This window comes from Pteropus medius, unplaced genomic scaffold, assembly GCF_902729225.1.
Source record: "Pteropus medius unplaced genomic scaffold, Ma_sr-lr_union100, whole genome shotgun sequence".
In the NCBI taxonomy this organism is placed as follows: domain Eukaryota; kingdom Metazoa; phylum Chordata; class Mammalia; order Chiroptera; family Pteropodidae; genus Pteropus; species Pteropus medius.
This window is the reverse complement of record NW_024349799.1, coordinates 17,526,026-17,545,993: the sequence shown is the minus strand read 5'-3', so window position 1 is coordinate 17,545,993 and position 19,968 is coordinate 17,526,026. Positions and strand designations below refer to the sequence as shown.

General features: G+C 48.6%; 1 protein-coding gene across 4 annotated transcripts in view; it reads right to left on the bottom strand.

The window, feature by feature from the left end:
* Window positions 1-7,793: 7,793 nt before the first annotated feature.
* Window positions 7,794-19,968, bottom strand: part of SMTNL2 (smoothelin like 2) — a 19,511-nt gene continuing 7,336 nt past the window's right edge. The window contains exons 2-8 of one of the 4 annotated variants that reach the window (XM_039886437.1): window positions 19,182-19,272; window positions 18,442-18,675; window positions 17,768-17,843; window positions 16,609-16,800; window positions 15,421-15,538; window positions 14,880-15,031; window positions 7,794-8,765 (exon numbers count right to left, since the gene is read on the bottom strand). In XM_039886437.1, the coding sequence (XP_039742371.1) occupies window positions 8,639-8,765; window positions 14,880-15,031; window positions 15,421-15,538; window positions 16,609-16,800; window positions 17,768-17,843; window positions 18,442-18,675; window positions 19,182-19,272 (990 nt within the window). In that variant the 3' untranslated portion in view covers window positions 7,794-8,638. The remainder of the gene's footprint in view (window positions 8,766-14,879; window positions 15,032-15,420; window positions 15,539-16,608; window positions 16,801-17,767; window positions 17,844-18,441; window positions 18,676-19,181; window positions 19,273-19,968) is intronic. The other 3 variants (XM_039886438.1, XM_039886439.1, XM_039886440.1) reach the window with 3 other exon arrangements.

Sequence of the window (19,968 nt, the reverse complement as noted above, 5' to 3'; positions counted from 1 at the left end):
AGCTCCTACCGTGGGCACACTCTGTCTGAAGCCGGGATGGCAGTGGGAACAGACATGGGCAAAACTCCATCTCTGTCCCTAGGTGTCTCACAGTTGACAAACTCTGAGTGGCTCAGGAAACCTTCCCTGTCCTCGGCAAGTTTGCTCTGTGATTCTGCCATGTGCAGTGTGGTTAATCTAGTTTGCTTAACTACTCTAGGACAGGATCTGATTATTCTGTTTTAGTCATTGAGAAGTGCTGCCCTGTTGATCATTCTGTGGGTCCCAGAGCCAGTGGAGGGGCTGTGGTCAGCTTTCCCTCACCCGCACTGTTTCCTCAGTGAGTGCAGATTCCCCGCAGGGTCTCTGGCTGGGTTCTGAGCACTTCTCTGTTCTAACTGAATTTGATTTTTTTTTTCCCTAATCTTATAATAATTACTGAAGAGGAGCTCAGTGGTCTCCTTGTGACACTAATTACTACCCTTTATCTTGGACAGTGACATTGTACTCTAGGGGCTGAAATCTGAACCTTTTAACCAATGGTGGTTCCAGTCAAGCCTGAAGAAGCTGAGTTATAGCTTGTTACCTTCAGCTTCATTTATCAACATCTACCGAACAAACAAATGCCAACTAGAGCATAACTCTGATGCCGGAGCCGCCTCCCACTGCTGCTCAGGAATGTCTGGCAATTGAAGTTGAAGCAATCTTGAATAAGATTCCCATGGTAAAGAAATGCAATGGCACCTGATTAATTCTAAAAGTAAGCACTTTACCTTCAGAAACTTGGGCCGGGTCCATGAGGCCCAGAATTGATCCATTCAGCCAATTCTTCCTGTATTCACCTGGCACTGGCGACTTGGCCATATTGTCCATTCATTCAAAAACCTACTATGTGTCAGGCCCCAGGGACTCAGCAGAGAACCAAGGTCCCTCTCTGCCCTGTGAAGCTTATGGTCTAGTGATAAAACAAGCGTGGTAAGTAATGGGATGAACTATTGGAGCTCTGGGAAGCTCTGGGAACAGAGATGGCGGAGGGCTGTCAGTGAAGCCTCCCCAAGGAAACAGTGTTGAGACTGAGCTCTGAGCACAAAGTAGGAGGGAGTCAGGTGAACAAGCAGAGGGAATAGGGTACGACAAGGATAAAGAAATGGGCGCTGGTTATGTGTTCTCCAAAGTCCTGTTAAGAAACAACTTATCTTAAGGACAATGGGAAGCCATTCAATGGAGGCGAAGCTGTGATGAGATTTACATTTTAAGATCATTCTGGTGACAGTGTAAAGAATAAATTAGAGAAGGCCAACAGTGCAGGCCTGGAAATCAGTTTTAGAAGGTAATTGTTCTAATCCAAGTAAGAAATGATATGAACTAGATAAGGTTAGAACTAGATAAGGTTACAGGGCAGGGTGGATGGAGAAAACTGGGATCAAGAGATATAGAAATCTTCCCTATATATAAAGAGCTCTTAAAAATCAAGGAGAATAAAAAATAGAAAAATGGACAAAAGACATGAACAGAGAGTTCATAGAGAAAGATATATAAATGGCCCATAAATATGAAAATATGTTCATCTTCACTCATAAGGGAAATACAAATTGCAACTACACTGATACCATGTCATCTATGAGACTGACAAAAGTTCAGAAGTCTGACAGAACTTAGGGAAAAAGTAAGTTGGGGAAAAAAACACATTCTCATATGTCACTAGTAGGAGTACAAAATGGTGCAACCCCTACAGAGGGGCATTTGATGATATCTAACGAAATTGGTGTTTACTCTTTGATTGACCTAGCAATCTCTTTTCTGGGATTTAACCCTGAAAATGTGAAACAGCATATGCACACAGCCGTCCACTGCAGCACTGCTTGTAATAGTAAAATATTGGAAACAACCAAGATGTCTTTCCATAGGGAGACGTATTAAAAAAACTATGAACTATCCACGCAGTGGAGGACCATGCAGCCATTTTTTAAAGATAAAGAGGATCTCTATGAAGTGATTTTACTTGTTAAAGAAAATAAAAAGCAAAATACACAGAGAGTATATGCTGTGCTATCTTTTGTGTAAGAAAGAAAGGAAAATGAAAGCATAAGTATGTAGTTGCTTAATGTTGTGGAAGGAAGGGAGGGAGGGAAGGAGAGATGGAGGAAAAGAAAGAAAGAGGAAGGAGGGAGGGAGGACCAGATACTAAAGGAATGAGGAGGACTGGATGGAGGACTATGAATGGGAGTATACCTTATACCTTTTTATATAGTTTTGACTTTTGAACTAAAAAGTAAAAAATTTACATATTTAAAAAAAAACCTAAACTAGTGAAAAAACCCTCCATCTCAATTGAATATAAACAGAAACAAATGAATCACATATCGAATTCATGACTTCAAAGAGAAAAAAATAATGCAAGTAATTTTTGAAACCAATATCCTGCACACCCTAAGAAGATGCATTCTAGGGGGAAAGAGGACTGCAAAGGAATCCTGCACTTTATTTAGTGGCTTTGTTATTGGCAGTGGCATCCACGTTAAATTTTTGAAAATGTTGTCTGTGTATTGTAGTATAGAAGAAATATGTAAATATATTGAAATTGTTGGAAATTCGAACTGTTAGAGAAATAAATATAAATATGGACTATAAGAAAGAGGAAAGCATAGATGAATCCTGTGGTCTTAGATTTATACTGGTGGCATTGATATGCTTGAAAGCATCTATACATAAAATTTCTTAGCTCCGCTTATTAAAAAGGCCTAGAAGCATAACGCCTCGTAGCAATGAACACACCTTGTTTCTGGATCTTGATCGATAAATACAATTCCCCACAAAAAGAGACCAGGATTTCTTGAAGAAATGACTAATTGCAGGGTTAGTGCAAACAAAGTAAAAGGTTGGCCTGGAATAACTTGTGTCAGAAAGCAAAGAAGTGATTGAAGGCAGATGGGAACTTGTCAAAAAGACACAAGAGGTGTCTTCTCCCACTAGACAAACCTGGGACAATTTGAACATCAAAAAGAATGACAGTAAGGTATTACAACACACTGAGTTTAAAAAAAAAAAAAAAAAGAATCCACAAGTCCTTAGAAATACTCGTAAAAATGAGGTACGAAGAAGGAAAGACTTCCTTTACAGAGGAATACCAGTTAATAAATATAAAAGAAATTATGGAATTTAAATATCACTATTTTCAACTCCCATTATAATTACAGATTCAGGCGAAAATTATCAGTTGCGAATCCTAAAGATGTTAGGAAACGGGATACTCACATGGTCTCAAGACTTCTTTACCCAGAGGCTTCTAACTAATTACAGGGGGAAAGAATGCCGTAAAGAGGCCTGGAGGACACCCCTTAACCACACAATCGCACCTCCCATGGCCAACAATGGGCAAACCCTCAACATGTGCTCCTGATGTGATGCCATGGAAATATCCATCATCTGAGTTGTGCCTGTGCCAAACATGTTTCACCGGAATCTAATCGAGAGGAAACAAAAGCGAAGTGGGGGTTAGTCTCCAAGACAACCAGCCTGGGCTCTTCAACAGAGTCAGATGAAAAATAGACTGTAAACAAAAAGGGAGGACTGTACTAGATTAAAAGAAATTAAAGAGACATAACCAAATGTGTGAACTTTGACTGGATCTTGGACTTTAAATTTTTTAACAGCCATAAAAGACATGTGGAAGCAATTACAGAAATTTGTATATAGACTATACATTAGATGAATAAATGTTTGATTTCTTAGGTGTGATAACATATTTTGCTTACATAGAAGAATGTCATTTTTCTTGGGAGATATGTGCTGAAGTATTTAGGGGCAAACATCATGATATCTGTACATTGCTTCCAAATAGTTCAGAAAAATGGAGATACAACACAAACATGGCAGATTGTTAACAAAGCAAAGGAATACGTGTGTCCATTGAATTCTTCTTTCAATTTTTCTGTAAATTTGCGAATTCTCAAAATAAAGCCTTGAGGGAAACTAATAGCTCTGATGCTTCAAGACACTCAATAGAAATCTTAAGCCTCTGTGACAAGAATTTTGTGAATGCCTAGTTCGCAATGCATGAAAGGAAGCAAGTGAATTGCTTTGGCAGTAGGTCCGCATTGCCCAGGTACAAGGTGACATCCAGTTCTTTAGCACTGACATCTAGTGACCATACTACTGTTTGCTGAGGTTGGAAATACTGAAGAAGGAGACAGCTTTAGAGGGAGAAGGGGAGTAAAACATTCAATTCAGGCATCCACAGATTCACAAATCCCACACCAGCCCTGGGTTATGAATCCCTGATGTAAAAGATGGAGCACAGCGCACAAGACTCAGCACAGAGGAGCAATGGATAGAAGGAAAGGAAGCCATGATGGAGACTGGAAAGAAACAGCCAGAGAGGTGGGGAGACCCCAGAGAGGTGTGGGTGGAGTCACAGATGCCAGGAAGTGGGGTCCAATGATGTAAATGCCACTGAGATATCAAATACAATAAAAATGCTTGTAAGTGTGATCAAAAATTGGTTTTGTAAAAAATATAGATTTTTTACAAAAATCTGCATGACCTCACTGGATCAACTCAAGGCACAAGGGTAGAGAGTCTAGATGCACCCAAATGCTGTTTGGCATCTCTCTGGTGCCACCAACTATATTGCTTGCCCTGCTGATTCGAAGCCCCCATCAGCTCTTTATTACACCCATCGGACCATCTCCCTCCTGCAGAGGCTGCCTGGTTATGCTGGAGAGAGCATCATTCTTGGCCTCATCCTTCCTGTTTTTGTTTTTTTTTTCTTGTGCTTTCTAAGGAGGAGGCAGGCAGAGGCATTTTTAATGTGCTCTTTCAAAAGACGTTGAAGGCTGTTTGATATCAAAGCAAGTCCAAGAACTGAGAGATAAGAGATCAAAGGTTCTAAAAGCAAGCCCAAACCAAATCTCAAAAGCGAGAGAGATGATGGATAATAATCATACTGAATACATTTATCATTCAGCAGAAGCCAAAGATCAATGATGATAATGATCATGTAGACATGAGAGAATAGCTAAGAAAGGGAAAAAAGACAGAACAAGTTGGCCATCTCACCAGGCATAATCAATTCATGAGAATGAGTTGGTCACCTGTCACCAGTTCGAGAAACCCAATCCAGAGTTGATTCTACTGGGTTGGTAAGATGTCCCACCCAAAACTGACCAACTTAATTCTTTTTTCTTTTTGTTGTTCTGATTGGGTGGTTTCTGCTACCTTATCTTCCAGTTCACTGATCCGATCTTCTGCTTTGTCCAATCTCCTATTGAATCCTTCTAGTGTATTCTTAATTTCGGTTATTGTATTCTTCATTTCTGTCTGGTTCTTTTTTATGGTTTCTATGTTCTTTTTTATGCTTACTATCTCTCTGTAGAGGTTCTCAGTGTGCTCATCCATTCTCCTCTTAAGTTTGTTGAGCATCCTTATAACCATTATTTTGAACTCTGTCTCTGGTAGGTTGCTTCCCTCCATTTTATTTAGCTTATTTTCTAGAGTTTTCTCCTGTTATTTCATTTGTGGCATGTTTGTTTTCTCATTTTATTAGCCTCTCCGTGTTCATTTCTATGTGTCAGGAATATTTCTTTTGTCTCTCAGCCTTGGCCAGATGGCCAAATGTGGAAGGTGTCTGTGGCCCAGTGGTGCCCTCTCCCTGATCCCCCATGATGGGGGCTCTGGATGTGATCTTTGTGTGCGTTGTGTGTGATCTTCTGTTGTCACCAAGCCTTTATTGTTGTTAGCACTTCAGTGGATGGGATTAATGCTCAGGCTAATTGTGGGAACTGGCTGTGCCCACAGGGTGAGTTGCTGTGTGGGGGCTGACCCCACTGAGTGGAATTTGCCCTAGCAGGTTTGTGTACTTGTTGCAACCATCCTTTGTGTGTACCACTAATGGGGCTAGTCAGGATTTGCTCTGTTGTGGTCTGGTGCCAGCCTCCAGATGCATTGGTTTTGTGGCCCCCTTGGGAAGGGCTCTCTCCCATAGGCCAAGGTCAGCCACTGCTTTTGATTGCTCAGGGCTACCTGGTTGGAGCTACCAAGTGATATGCAGATGGTAGTTACCTATGCTGGATCTATAGCTAAATGGAAGAGACAACACTGTAGGCAGTGGCAAAACTGACCAACTTAATCAGCATTTTCAGTCTGCCATCCAAATGCCTGGAGTCATATAGACCTGGCATGGCAGAAAATAAGTCTCTCATGCTTGTCTCCTCCGGTTACAGAGTACTGACCACTGCAACTGGGAAAGCTGAGAACTTTTCATCATCTAACACATTTGCGAAATTCATTGGCTTTAACAAACTGTTCCCCAAACACCTGGCCTGTGTGTTCTCCTCTAACCAGCATGTGTTATATCATATTCAGAAAGTGCTTATAAGCTCTCATTTGCCTTGAGAAATATCCATCAGCTGTCAGAAAAGCTAAAACCCATCTTGGCTCTGGTGAAACATTCACTTCAGGGAAACACACAAGCCAATTTGGTCAGACTTAATAAGTTTTAACAAAATCCAGGTGACGAAATCTATCTGGAAAAGCAAAAGAATCTTACAAGCAGCTCCAAGAAATGATTCTCAGGAGAAGGGGGAAAAAATGTGAACCCATTTATACCATGGTAGAAGGCAATATGAAGTCAAACCTCACAAATGGGAACTTTCGTGTGACCCTGATCTAATATGGTGTTTTCTAAATGTTGTGAGATAGTGCAGCCTTCGTGCACTTTTCCCCTCATGCCTTAAAACCCTCAGACTTTGTCCTAGAGGTAATCAAATTTAAACCCCATCAAATCTATGATCACTCCCCAAAGACCACAGACAACATCATAGAACCTACTTTAAAAATACCTAGTCTGTATTACTCTGATTGTGAGACATGAGGGACACTAGTCCTCAAATTTAAGAGAACTGTTCCTTATTCCAGCAGGACCTGCTCTATTTTATATGCAGAGGTGCAAGGCCATGTCTGCAATTCAGGAGAGCTCCATTTAACATGTGTGAGTACTCAGTAACATACAGGCATGGTTTTTATAGAGCCCTTATATTCCCAAATTGGCTTTAGGTTTGAAACCCTAAGCTTCGGTATAAAATAGGAACAGGCACTGTGTCTTCGCTAATAATAGGGTTCACCTTCCTGAGCCTCCCAGAGATGAGAGCTGGAAAGGGAGCTTTGGGAGCATCCAAAGGACTGAACATGGTGCAGCCTGAACAAGCAACCTGCTGAGACCACTACTCTCCACCTGGCAAGCTCTGCCACATGCCTTCTGTCACCTAAAAGGGCTCTGTCCCCTCAAAACACAACACAGTAGATAAGCATGTGACACTAAGAAGGCACCCAGGCACTTACAGCCCATTGCATGAGCTGGAGACACATATTAGCTTCTTAAAGGGAAGTTCTAGAAGTTAAGGACTAAAACCCAACCTGATTAGAAAGTGGTTTTTGAATAAGAATAAACTAATGGCTGTAGCTTTATAAAATCTAAAGATGTTCTATTAAAAGCCTACCACCAAACAGCTGTGAAAATAAACCAGCAGCACTCTTGGATGGGCTTCCTCCACGTGCAGGACCACCCCAGAATCTGCCATGGGGACCACTGTTTATCACAGATACTTCAGTCAACATCCAGGGATAGATCCGCAAGAAGGAACTCTGTTCATGCTCCTTCAACAATGGAGATGAGCAAATGTGATTTTTCTCGGCAAGTGATTTAGGTACAAAAACAGTTAAGGGGCATTTAACTTGATGTGCATTTGGAAAAATTTGTGCAAAATTTCTTAGTCACAGGGCCCACATGTCCCAAACAGAAAGAACAAATCACAAGCGAAGTTTGACACATCTTTTTATGTACAAACAGTCAATGGTACAGATGGAGTTACTTTTTATAAATATCTGCAGCAAATCCCCTAAAAAAAGCTGTGAATAAAAACTACCTTTCTACACAAAGGGCCTGTCCGTCCCCAAAAGTGTTAACTGCACAAGCATCTATTCTTAGCCAAACACTTGTGGGGCCTCCTGGGAAGGACAGGAGCACTTTGGGACTAGGAGAGAGACTTCCCATCCCCTCCCCTCCCCTGGAGAGCCAAGGTGACTGGAGGGTCATCTGTTGCCCAGGACCTGGGAGTGATTAAACTCTTTCTTCCCAAGACTTTGGTCTTCTTTGTCAAGCTGCTGATTAAGCGGTCTCTCTGTTTCCTGGCAGTGGCCCAGAGGGAGGGAGGAAAGGAACCTACAATAGTGTGAGGAATTAGAAAACTCTGGGTATTTTGATTAAAAAAAAAAAAAACACTTGGTAATCAATGTAAGTAACGCTGTGAAATCAATATATCGGATTTAACAGAGGGAAAATTGTGAGTTAGCATTCTGGGATCTACAAACAAGCTATTTTTTAAGGAAGATAATTACTTAGCACCAATTTTTCTCTCTCTCTCTGGTAATTTTTCCTTTTCCTTCAAGCCCCTGGCTGTGATCAACGCAGTCAGAGTGCAGCTCAGCGGTGCTTTAATCAGTAACACAGCTGGGCAGGACAGGAGTGCAGTCACACACCACAGGACAAACAGCGCTCACACCAAAATGCAACTCTTCTCAGGGCCATCCTGACTCAGGGAACACAAAGGGCCCCACAGTCTCCTCCTGGGGTTGCTATGTGGCGCTCCAGGCCTGAGGGGCTTCACTCAAAGTGACGCAAGTGGTTGTACAGCGACTGGACGTAAGTGAAGACACACATGGGGTCCGGCTTGCGGCCCATCACCATCATATCCTCCACCTCAATGAGGCGCTCACAGTTGGCCAGTTTCCTGAAACACAGAAGCCCCATCAGAACAAAGGTCCCCACAATCAGCCAGCCCCACAGCTATCATCACCACCCCGAGACAGAACTCAGCCTGGAGCTGGAGGCTCCCAAGTGGCCTCTAACAGAGGATTTGGATCACCCCAGGAGAACCTCTGGGGTCACTCACTCTAAGTCAGCATGTCCCAAACTCCCACCCACGTTCGGGAACCACCTATGCAACTCATATTTTGATGTAAGTAGACTCACGTCAGTTTTCAGGAAAATTAAATTTCACTTTGAAATTTCACTAAATTCTAAAAAAGTAACGTATTAATTTAGTCTAACTTTTATTAGCACCAATTTCTCTCTTTAAAAATAAAAAAATTTAAATTTCACTAAAAAATGCAGCGTATATCAGCAGTATATGGAAAATCAGCATGAACTAGAAAAATGTACAGTAAGTCCCCATTTAACCTTATGGATAGGTTCTGTGTTTAGAGAAATGACGTATAACAAAACCAACTTTACCATAGGCTACTTGATATAAACAAGAGTTATGTTCCTACCTCATCCTACAACATTATAACAAAACAATGATATTCAAGGACCTGCTGTAAAAAGAATAAAGCAAAAAATAAATTCACCCATATGCCTCCTAATACAGTGTTCCAGGGTTCCCAGTCTTTTTTTCCCCCCCATATCTATAAGTGCATGACTATCAGAGTTTCCATTCCAGCCCCATCCTTTCTAGCTATATGACTTTGAGCAAGAGACTTAACTTCTCCAGGCCTCAGTTTCCCCATCTGAAATAAAAGCCACTTCACAGAGTGGTGTGAGGATTAATGAGCTAATCCATGCAAACAAGATGGAACAGTGCCTGGCTTAATAAACGCTGGAGATTATTATTGTCACCGTTTTTATCATCATGCCTCACTTTAAAAAGCAGAGGGGATCATGGAGAAAAAGAGGCTCAAATCTGAAATCTAGATAGCTGGGTTCAGATCCTGACGCTACCAGTTGCTTCACCTTTCTGTGCCATTTCCTTGGCAGAAAATCAGACTCCTGCCTCTGCTCCCCTTCCCAACAGCCCCTCCCCACATTGCTCGTTTTGGGGAGATTGTGTGTCTTCCTGTGCCTTGTACCCCAGAGCTTGTAAAGCAGTTCGCATGGTTCATGCACCATTTTCTACCGGTCTCCACTGACTCCTGGGCGTGCATGCTCCAAAGACAAGGACCATGACATTAGCATAGGGTTCTGTTTCATGGTGCTGGCCTGACACCAGGCCTCCTATCAGAAACCAAATGTCAAGGTGAAATGGAGACATCTGTCCCAGATCCCATCGCCACCTCCCCCTCAGTTTGGAGCAGGCGTCCTGTAAGAGAATCCAACAGCTTTGTGGAGTGGCAAATGGTTTGGCCCAAAGAGCGGACACCCTTGCTCCCCAGGGCTCAGTGTTAAGGAAGTCGGCACTCTGACAAGGACAGGCATGCAAAGGTGCTTTGCCAGTGGACAAGGATTGAAAATCTGAGTTCTTCCAAGAATCATCCGGGGACCTGAGATTCACCTTCTTCAGCTATCACTTAGCATCTGGTGACTTCCTCCTCACCTACAGCACAGGGAGAGCACCTCCCTCCCTCCCAGGGCTGCTGTCAGAGGATCTCAGGTGTTTGAAAGCAGGCTCTGCACGTGTGCTCAGGGGTATCACCACTGACAGCTGTGGCCTCAGCAGTCCCCTCTATTAAATGAGGGCAGCATTAGAACCCTGAACCTCAGCCTTGGAGGAGAACTGAAATATCCTTCAAACGCCCTCATCGGAAGGACCAAACACCTCTGTGAAGGCCCTCCCCTGGCGTGATCATCTGGAGCAGCCTTCACCACCACTCCTCCTTCTCAGGGAAGGGGCCTCTCATTTCTTTCAAGGGCAATTCAAATCCCTCTGCAAGTGGCACTAGCCATGACAAAGTTTTCCCTTAATTTCTCATGCTCTTTTCCCTTTTGGTACTTTATACTATTGGTCTCGCAAGGCTAATTCCACCCTCCTCTCCCTACAAAAGAGCCCTTCCCATGTTGGAGAATCTTCATATCCATGTCTTGCCCTACAACTAAATATTCCTGGTTCCTTCTCTGCCCCAGAGGGTACCTGGGCCCCTGTCCGCTGAGCTGGTTCTACTTTTTTTCTCACCTTCTTCACAGAGGGTACCCGGAATTGCTGGCATGTCCCAGGTATTGTCCAACCTGTGCAGGGAGAGCGAGCTGACCCCCTTCTTCATTCTAGGGGCTGCATTTACTCTCCTGGTAATGACAACCCTGCACGGGCAGTAAGTCTTAGAGATCAGGGTGGCAGTCAGGACTGGCGCTAAGGCCTCATCCTGGTGTCACCCTCTACTACCAGACAGGAGGCCATGGGCAAAGTGCTGGCTTCCCCAGCAAACAACCTGGGGACTGAGCCGTATTCATCTGGTCCCCACGCCACCCCACTCACCACAACGGTAATGATAAGATTGCCAGAAGCCGCAGACACAGCTCATGAGACAGAGTATGAGAAAAAAATGATGATCAGCACTGACTTTTATAAAAATATTTCCATCTCAAATATGAGAACCAATTGCCTTTTAAATTAAAAAAAAAAATGCTTTTGTAAAAATGATACGAGCGTGTTTTAAATAATTCAAACAACATGAAATAGTCCAAAAGAGAAAATACAGACCACTTTAACCGTCACCACTACACAGCAAGAACCAGAGTTAACGTCTTTCTGCCTGCCAGGAATTTTAAGTGAATTTACTTAGCCCCACCTTGTTTGGGGTTAAAAAGGGCTTAGAGGGTTTTCTCCTATTCCAGTCTATTGTGATCTTCAGCCACCAGAAGGCTAGCCTGTTAGGGAGATGGAGGAGGAGTTTGAGGGGTTATTTTTACTTGTTTAAGCCTTCTCTAAGACTGCGATGCCAGGGCTGGGACTGCAGCCTCCTATTTGGTTTTAGACAGAGACACATGGGCACTACAAATAGCCTGGAAGCCCCTTCTGCTCAGGGTAACCCGAGAGCAGGGCACATTCCCCACAGGGCAATCAGGAGCCTGAGGCCGAAGTCTGGCTCCATGGGAGATGAGGGAGAAGGGTGCAGAGTGTAAAGTACCCATAAAAGGGGCTGGTCCTCCAGCCTTCCAAGCCTTGAACACCTGTCCGACAAGGGGAGCTCATTTTGCTGTCAACGCCGCCTCTCTCACACAGATTAGGCCACAGGGAATATTTGGGACTGTAAATTACTGGGAGGAGGGGCAGTACAAGCCACTTTTACTCTACAGGTTCCTGATGCATCTCTGTGCTTTTAAGGCACTTGCTCCTAGAAGGGTCTGGAAACTTTTCTTTGCTAATGAGAGATGGACCCAGTGTTTGGCGGCTCCGTGCATGTCCTCCCTTCCTTTTCGAAGGCTGTGCCTTCACTGGCACTCAGGCTCCTCTCCCCCTGCACTGCCTACTCCCAAACTGCCTTTCTGAGCGCCATCCTGCTGCCTGCACGGCTCTTGGTGGCTTCTAATAGCCCTGTGTGTCTGCTTGGCTTTGGCCCGCAAACCTAAGGAACATATGTAAAGACGCTGGTAGCCAGTACCCTCAAGCAGATGTCCCTGTGCTTTCTTTCCAGCTTCTCTAACCAGCTTATTGTCCAAGTAACTGGGTGATCCAAGTTGCTGTCCTCCCAAGAGGCCTTGGACACACAGGCCCACCTCCCCAGCCCTCTCCCCTGAGTACCTGTGAGATAATCTCCCAGATGACTAATGAGGGGAGGCGCCTTCCCAGACTCTGAGCAAGCTCCCCGCCTAGGCCTGCTATGGGTGCCCCTCCCCAACCCCTCCGTCAGCAGAAAAACAAGAATTCATCTTAGGGGCCCCGCAGACCATTCTCCCCTCCTCAGTGGGGAGCAGGCGCAGGCCACAGGGAGGCAGGGCCAAGTTTTTTACCCCCACTGTTTGCTCTGGGGAGGCAAAACCTGGAGCAGCCTCCACCACCACTCCCCCGGGCTGGGAACAGAAGAAACATCTGTTTGTAGTCTGGAGGCTCTGTGAGCTCAAACCTCGTGCTGGGAAAGCAGAGCCTTGAATCTCTCTGGCTCTGGCTGCCAAGGGAAGCTGTGTTCCCTGAGAGCTGGGGCGCAGGGCTGCCACCCCGTGGCCCAGGGCCTCCCTCTCCCTCTACAATCCAGCCTGGTCCAGGGCTGAGAGTGACCAAGGCAACGAGGGCATGAGCTGGCACTGCCGGGCCCACTGGACTTGATGGAAAAGAACTCTGTAAGCCAAGTGTGGCCTCGCCCAGCCAGGGTGGGTCTCGGGGTACCCACATTAGAGCCCCAGCCCTGCAGACTCTGACAGTCTGATTTTTGACAGTCCCCATTTCTAGGCTTCAGGCAGCTGGGCCTCGTCCTGGGGAGGCACTCCTCCCCAGCATCGTGTGCTTGGCTCTACTTCACCATCGTCTGGATCCAGTTGCATAACACACTCCGTCCAAAGCTGTTTCTGCAATTAGGATGACAGCTAATCCCAAGCAGCCAAGAAAAAGAAGGCTTTTAAAGTATACAAGGAGTTCTTATGACCCCAAGGGGGCCGAGTCCAAGCGCGTCATCCGAGACAACACAACAGGGGCAATACTCATGTTCCAACAACTCGGGCCAAGTAGCTTGGAGCCAGGTCTCCATTCTGCCCCCAGAGCAAGAGCTGCTGCTCAGAGAGGGGAGGTTGCCTGGGCTCAAGGTGAGACCTATGATACCAAGTACAAGTCTCGTCACCTGCGGTTTTGACTCCTTCCTTGGCCAGGCTCGGGTGGGCGTGGGGGGCTGGGGTAAGGCTAGGAGGTTGGGCCGGGAATGGAGTCAGGAGGGCAGGCAAGACCTTGGGTGAGGGCTCCTCCAACCCGACAAGCACATGAGAGCACCTCCTGGACGCAGGCACTGAGACGCAGACAAGAAACAAAGGTGGTCAGGCACAGACGGATAGCAGAGGCTTATGTCACAGGCACAAAGGCGGGCAGGTGGGCAAGGAAAAAGGAGAAATGTTCCCTCCAGGAAACTTAGCTTTGAGGAGGCTTTCCTTCCCTCTGACCTTCCTCCCCTTATCTCCATGAAGCTTAGCATCAGGCAGCCCTGAACACTCTCATCTGTGCCCCTTGCTGCCTGGGGCCCCGATGGACCATAACAATGGCTCCCCTGCCTTCTGCTTGTGTTCAGCCAACAGAATGCCCTAGAGTGAGGGCAGAAGAAAGGTGAGGGCAGAGCATTCATCCCCACGGCTTCCTCCCTGCCAGGTCACTGCGAGCTGGTGACTCCACTGCCCAAAGCACAGTTCCTATCAGCCGACCCTCTGCACACAGTTCCTGTAACTTCAGGCTGATTAGCTTGAGGGTACTGCACTGTGCCTGGCTCGATTCCCTCATTCCTGTCTACACCTTTGTAAGGAGTCCCTCGCTGACTCAATATGATGCACCCCGCCAGAGTCCTGGCAGATACAGCTCACCCGCCTTGAGCTTCTGATGCTCTGGGGGTTGCCCTCAGATAGCAACCAAATCCCCAGCTGGCTTCCCAAGCACCTTCTGATCCCAGAATTACTCCCACCTAATCTTCTCTCTAAGAGTAGGTTTTAAGGAGGTAAGCAATTTCATATGAAACACTAGAACAATGTTTAGAGAAGCAAAATCTTACTGGAGATATTTTAATGTCCCCCAGGCAGATATATTCATATATATTTAATTTCCTACTGGTGAGCAGCTGTGGCTTACCCAGGCAACTGCATCTATCCACTAGCCCAGGGAGGACAGACTCAGTGCTCTTGGGTCCCTATCACACTGCCCATCACGCCCTGTCTGTGGCTGGTCTCCCAGACTACTCACCAAAGTCCAGGCACCCAGCAAAGAGAGTAGGTGCACCAAAAAGAGAACCCAGCTCCACCACCCAGTGCTGGGGGACCCAGGCAGATCCCTGCCTCCAGGCCTCTGTCACTCCGTCTATACAGCAGGCAGACAGACTGGATGGACGCAAGGTCCTAAGCTCTGCAGATGGCTGTCCCCTATCCTGCCTGCCTCTGTGCTCCACCTGGGTAGAAGTCGGGCTCAATAATTGTGGGGGCTGGTAGCCAGAGGGGCCGCCATACTCACTCAGCCATGGTGAAGGCCAGCTCGAAATTCTTCTTCCGCTGCGTGGGGCTCAGGGCGCTATAGTCAAAGGCATCGGGGAAGAATGAGTGCACCAGGGCGCAGAATGCCATCCCATCGCTCCAGCTGGAGGAGAAGTTCTGCAGGTCCACGTGCTGCGAGCAAGGCAAGGTGCACCAAGGGAGGTGAGGGGGTACGGCCCCCACCACCGCTCCCCACCCAATTCAACCCCACAAGCAGATTCTACTAGCCCCTTCCAAGGTCCACCATCCACCCAGCTCAGCCACAAGCTGCAGTTACCAGACCTCACCGCGTAAGGTGCACAGACCAGTCTGCTCAGGTCCAGATACAGGACTCCTGGGATTTCTAAGCATGGGCTACACGTGGCTAGGGCCCAACTGGGGAGACACAATTTCTCTATCTCTTACCCTCCACCCCAGCCTGAGGTTCTTGCCCTGGCCAGGGTAACAAGAGGGGGAGTAACGATGCTCAGTTAAGCCTCTGGCCGGGGTTCCCAGGGGCTGGGGCGGGACCCTGGGCTTACCTGGTAGCCAAGAGTCTTGTTGCGGCACCACTCTAGCAAGATCTGCTTGATGCTGCTGGCGCTGGCCACCCCGAAGCTCTGGGACCGCTTCAGCTTGCCCCGGGCCTCACCTTTCCCCCTGCGGAGAGAGTGCAGGCCTGCTGTGGGGGCCACTCTTCAGTTGCCATCTCCTCTGAGAGGCAGGGGAGTCCTCAGCCATTCCCATACCACCCAGAAGATGCTCCCACCTGCTCTGCTCACCCAGGGAAGCCACTCTGTCAGCATGCACATGAACCCCTCAAGCCCATATCCAGGGTATGAGCCTCGCATATCAGCTACACAGCCACTCTTGATGGTATCCGCTAGACCACTGCCCCCACTTCCAGCTTCCAAGTGCCCTGATTCTTGCACTTGGAATCAGGGGTCACCTTGGGACAGAGGACTTAAGCCTGCATGGCCCTGTGCCCCTGCTCTCTGCTTGGAGCCCCCTGCTCCCTGCTTGGAGCCCCCTGCTCCCTATCCCACCCCTCCTCAGAAGCCTCCCTCTGAGACTGCCCGTGCTGATGGTTCTCTCCTCCTAGCCTAGAAGGATGGTGTCCTCCTCTGGGCCCGAAGGACATCCCCTAACAGCTGAGACGAGGTTTTCTGGGCCAGTGGGTCACTCCCTGGGTCTGTCTCCCTCACTAGAGTTGAAGCCTCAGGAGCCAGTAATGGGTCTTTTCACTGTCACAGGCCTGGGAGGCCTCTTGTAAGCAACAGGTGTCATTACCATGCCCAGACAGGGGGGGCCAGATAAATGTTCAAGAGTGGATCCCATCTCTAATGGGTGGGAATGGACTGGTAGGCACTTGGTCCTGTGTGTCTCTTTCCAGCTCTGCCAGGAAGCCCAATCAACTGCCCTTCTGGTCTTCTGATCACACCCAAAAACCAAAGGGGCTACAATCCATGCGGCAGTGCGGGCAGCCCTGTGGGCCCTCTGAGAATGGGGGAGAGAGGAGGGCTCTCATAAGGTCTTGCCTAGCTCCCTGACCCCCGGCCTGCCTGTGGCCCAGCCCTGACCTTGCATCTTGCCCGAGAGGTCACATCTTGAGGAAGGACCTCTGGGGAGTAGGACAGGGCCAGTTTTGCTGTGCTGTGCCTTCCTGACCCAATTCCGGGTCGGGTTCTACTCTGGAGACCTGGGTGTGGTCTGGGGACTAGTGTCCATACTTGCCCACTGTATCCTGTTCCCACTTCTCAAACAAGGCCTTCCGGGACTGCGCACTCGACGTGCGGGGCAGCGTCTGCGATCTCACCAGCTCCCGGCGGCGCTCCCCCTGGCGATGGGCCGGAGCGGTGGCTGGTGGCTGCGAGGATGGGGGTGACTGGGATGGCGTCACCAGAGCTGGGCTGAGGAGAGAACTGTGGAATCAGGAACAGAGGTCCAGCCATCACTAGCTCACACAGGCCCCAGGCTGGTCCCCCCCACTAAGTGAAGTGAGGCAGAAATGGGGGCTCTGGCGGCAGGCAGAAAGCAAGCACTACTTGCTCCAGTCTCTGACCGGTTAGGCGAGTTTTCTGAACTGAGCTGCTGTCTGAAGCAGGCCTGACCAGCACACCCAGCTCGGGGAGGGGGAATGGGCCCCCTTAACTAGGTGAGGGTGTCAGTTCCCCGGGGCAGGGAGGGGGCATCCTCCTAGGCAGGAGGTTCACTCAGAAGCAGTCCCACCAAGACCAGACTCCCCTCCTCCACTACACTAGATAAGACCCCATTTGTTTCACCCCCTGGAACAGTTTGCCAGAAAGTCACAATTCTTTTATTATTAAAAGAAAAAAGAAAGCCAAGCCAGTCTCCCATTCCCACTCCCAGCTCCAGTCACAGTCCAGTTGGCCTGAGGGAACATGGGGACATCATAGGCCAGGAGGAGGCCCATACCACAGGGAAGCCCCTGCAGGCCTGCCCCAGCCCACGGCTCTTCAGGTACTTCCACAGTCCATGGGCAGGAAGCACCTCAGCTCTGAGGGACCCTAGCCAGGATGGATGGATGAAGAGGACAGTGGGAAAGCCCCCTAGTCTCCTTCCTCCAGAGGGACTGACAGACTTGCTTTCAGGGGTCCCCAGAGAGACCAGCCTATAGCCATATTTCTCCAAACAAAACTCTAATGGGTGGATTTGGAGCATGAATGAGGCAGAGGAGCCCCACTGCCTCATTTTCCCTGCTCCAATCCTACCCAACAACCCTCTGGAGGCACCAAGCCAAGGAACATGCCTCCTCCTGGGATCGGCACAGGGAACTCCCTGAAGATGGCCTGGGTACCTTGGGTCCAAAGCAAAGCCCAGATGACTCCTAGGAAGCAATGACCCATGGGAACATGGGCCCTGACTCACCTGTCATTGTTCCTGCCTGCTGTCACTGCCCCATAGCCAGAGCCCAATGAAGACCGTGAGAGAGAAGAATTCTTCTCTGTGGGACAAAGGGAGAGAGAGAAATAACAAGCCCTGTCTCAGGGAGGGCCAGCCTCTGCCTGCCTTCCTCCTCTGACCCAGCCCTGCACCCTCTTCCCAGCATCACTCCACTGACAGGCAGGACCCCAGGCTAAGCTGGCCCCACCTCAGCCAACAGTTGTAGAGAAAGGAGACTGGGAACATAAAAGAGGTCTTTTAAAGTGTCCCCACCTGCTTTTGAGACCCTAGGGCCCAGGGCCTCCTGTGCTACGCATCCAGAAAACACTCTGTTCCCAAACCCTCATTTTAGAAGCCCATACAGCCCCACCCCAGGTCTACCACTGACAGGCCTGGGGGCAGGGGGGACTATGCCAAAAAGTGCAGAGTAAGAGGCCACCTTTTAACCACACCCTCTACCTGTAATAAAAGACATGTCTGTCACTCATGAAGGGTAATGCTATTTCATGACATCTCTGGGAAGAGAGTCAGGAAGGACGGGCCCCATTGGATAGAGTAGACCGACTAGAGAAGGGAGTCACAGTGACAGATAGAGGGGATGCTGAGGCTTGGCCCCAGGTTTCTGAGTCTCTTGCTAACCCCCAAGGCCTTGCTCCTACCACTAGGACTGGGAGTCCAGGGTGTGGTGGCCTCGCTGGGGCTCGGGCTGAGGACGGTGGCAGACGTGGGCGAGAGAGCCGTGGCTGAGGTCTCCCCAGAGAACCTCTCAGAGACGCGTGTGATGGCTGTGACTGGCTGGTGGGGCAGCCGCAAGGAGAGGCTCACGGGGCGAGGTCTAGGGGGTTCAGGTGCTGGGAAGGTTTGAGCGGCCTCAGGGGGTCCATCACCTGGACCTGGAACATGTGACCAGTGGAAGGGGTAGATGTCAGCCATGGTATACCACAGGAGGACTCCAGCCTCCCTGAATCCTCCTCCCAGCTCCTCTAAGAAGGCCTCCTCGACCACTCCAGCCTCCCTGACCTCCGCTAATAGGGACTTCCCACTGCTCCAACCAGAGCTGATAATAGCTCCAACTTCCCCTCACTGCCAGATCAATGAAAACTAGTTGGCTTGTCAGTCTACCCTCTACTCGGCTCAGTGCTTGGACAATTCCTCAGCCCCTGCTTGCATTCCTCCAGAAAAGGGAAGCTCATCACCTTCTAAGATCTCCCATTTTTCTGTGTTGAAAAAGTCTACTGCACACAGAATGAGGCTGCTCTCCTGGTGGCTTCTCCATGTGTTAGGGTTCAGGCTCAAGTCCCTCCTCCCAGCCAAAAGATGGCCTGGCACAAGTGCATGACCACCAAGGCCCTGACCCCCAAAGCTAGCCATCTACCCCTCCTCTGTGGTCGGCCCCTACCTGCCCCTGGTTGGTGTCCATTCTCAGTGATGCACGAGTTTAAGGTCCTTTTCATCTCCGACTCAATGAATTCATCATGATGATCCACACTCTACAGAGACAAAAACACCATGGAGACCCAGTCAGCCAGGGCCTGCTGCCTACTCCCAAAATTGCTCCCCAAGCCCCTCCTTGTTCTGGCAGGACAAACACTCAGGTATGAGAGGGACAGCCCCCAGGACATACTGTGACGGGCCAAGGATACACATCAAGCAGGGGTGGACTCAGCCCCAGCTACTGAGAACCTGAGATCTTGCAAGGCAAATGCCTCCACTGGGCTCATACAGAGCCCCAAAATGCTAGGGACAAAGGTCAAGGCAGAGGGTTCCAAAGGAATGTTCAAGGAAGCCCCATTCATCGCCCCAGGTTTGACCAGATGACCAGGGTCAGCTCACTCCAGCTCACTCCAGGTGGGTAGGCTGGCGTGGCTGAGCAGCTAAAATCCAGAGACATACATAAGGTTCTTTTGAGCCAACGATGGGTGCTGGAGCCCTCATGCCGAGGCCTTTTCATTGGTTGCAGTGTTACAAGATTTGCCAGGATGGCCAGAGCACAGGGGCCTTATTAGCTCCATGTGGCCCCTCCATCCACTCTAGACTGCAGCAGTGGTAGAGGGGTGCAGAGAGAGCCAAGACCAAGAACCAGCGGGGGAGCCTGGCATCTTGACTGTGACACCAACCAGCAGGTGACCTGAGTCAGGTCGTGCCCCCTCTGGGTCTCAGTTTCTTTGTTTCAGATATGGAACAGG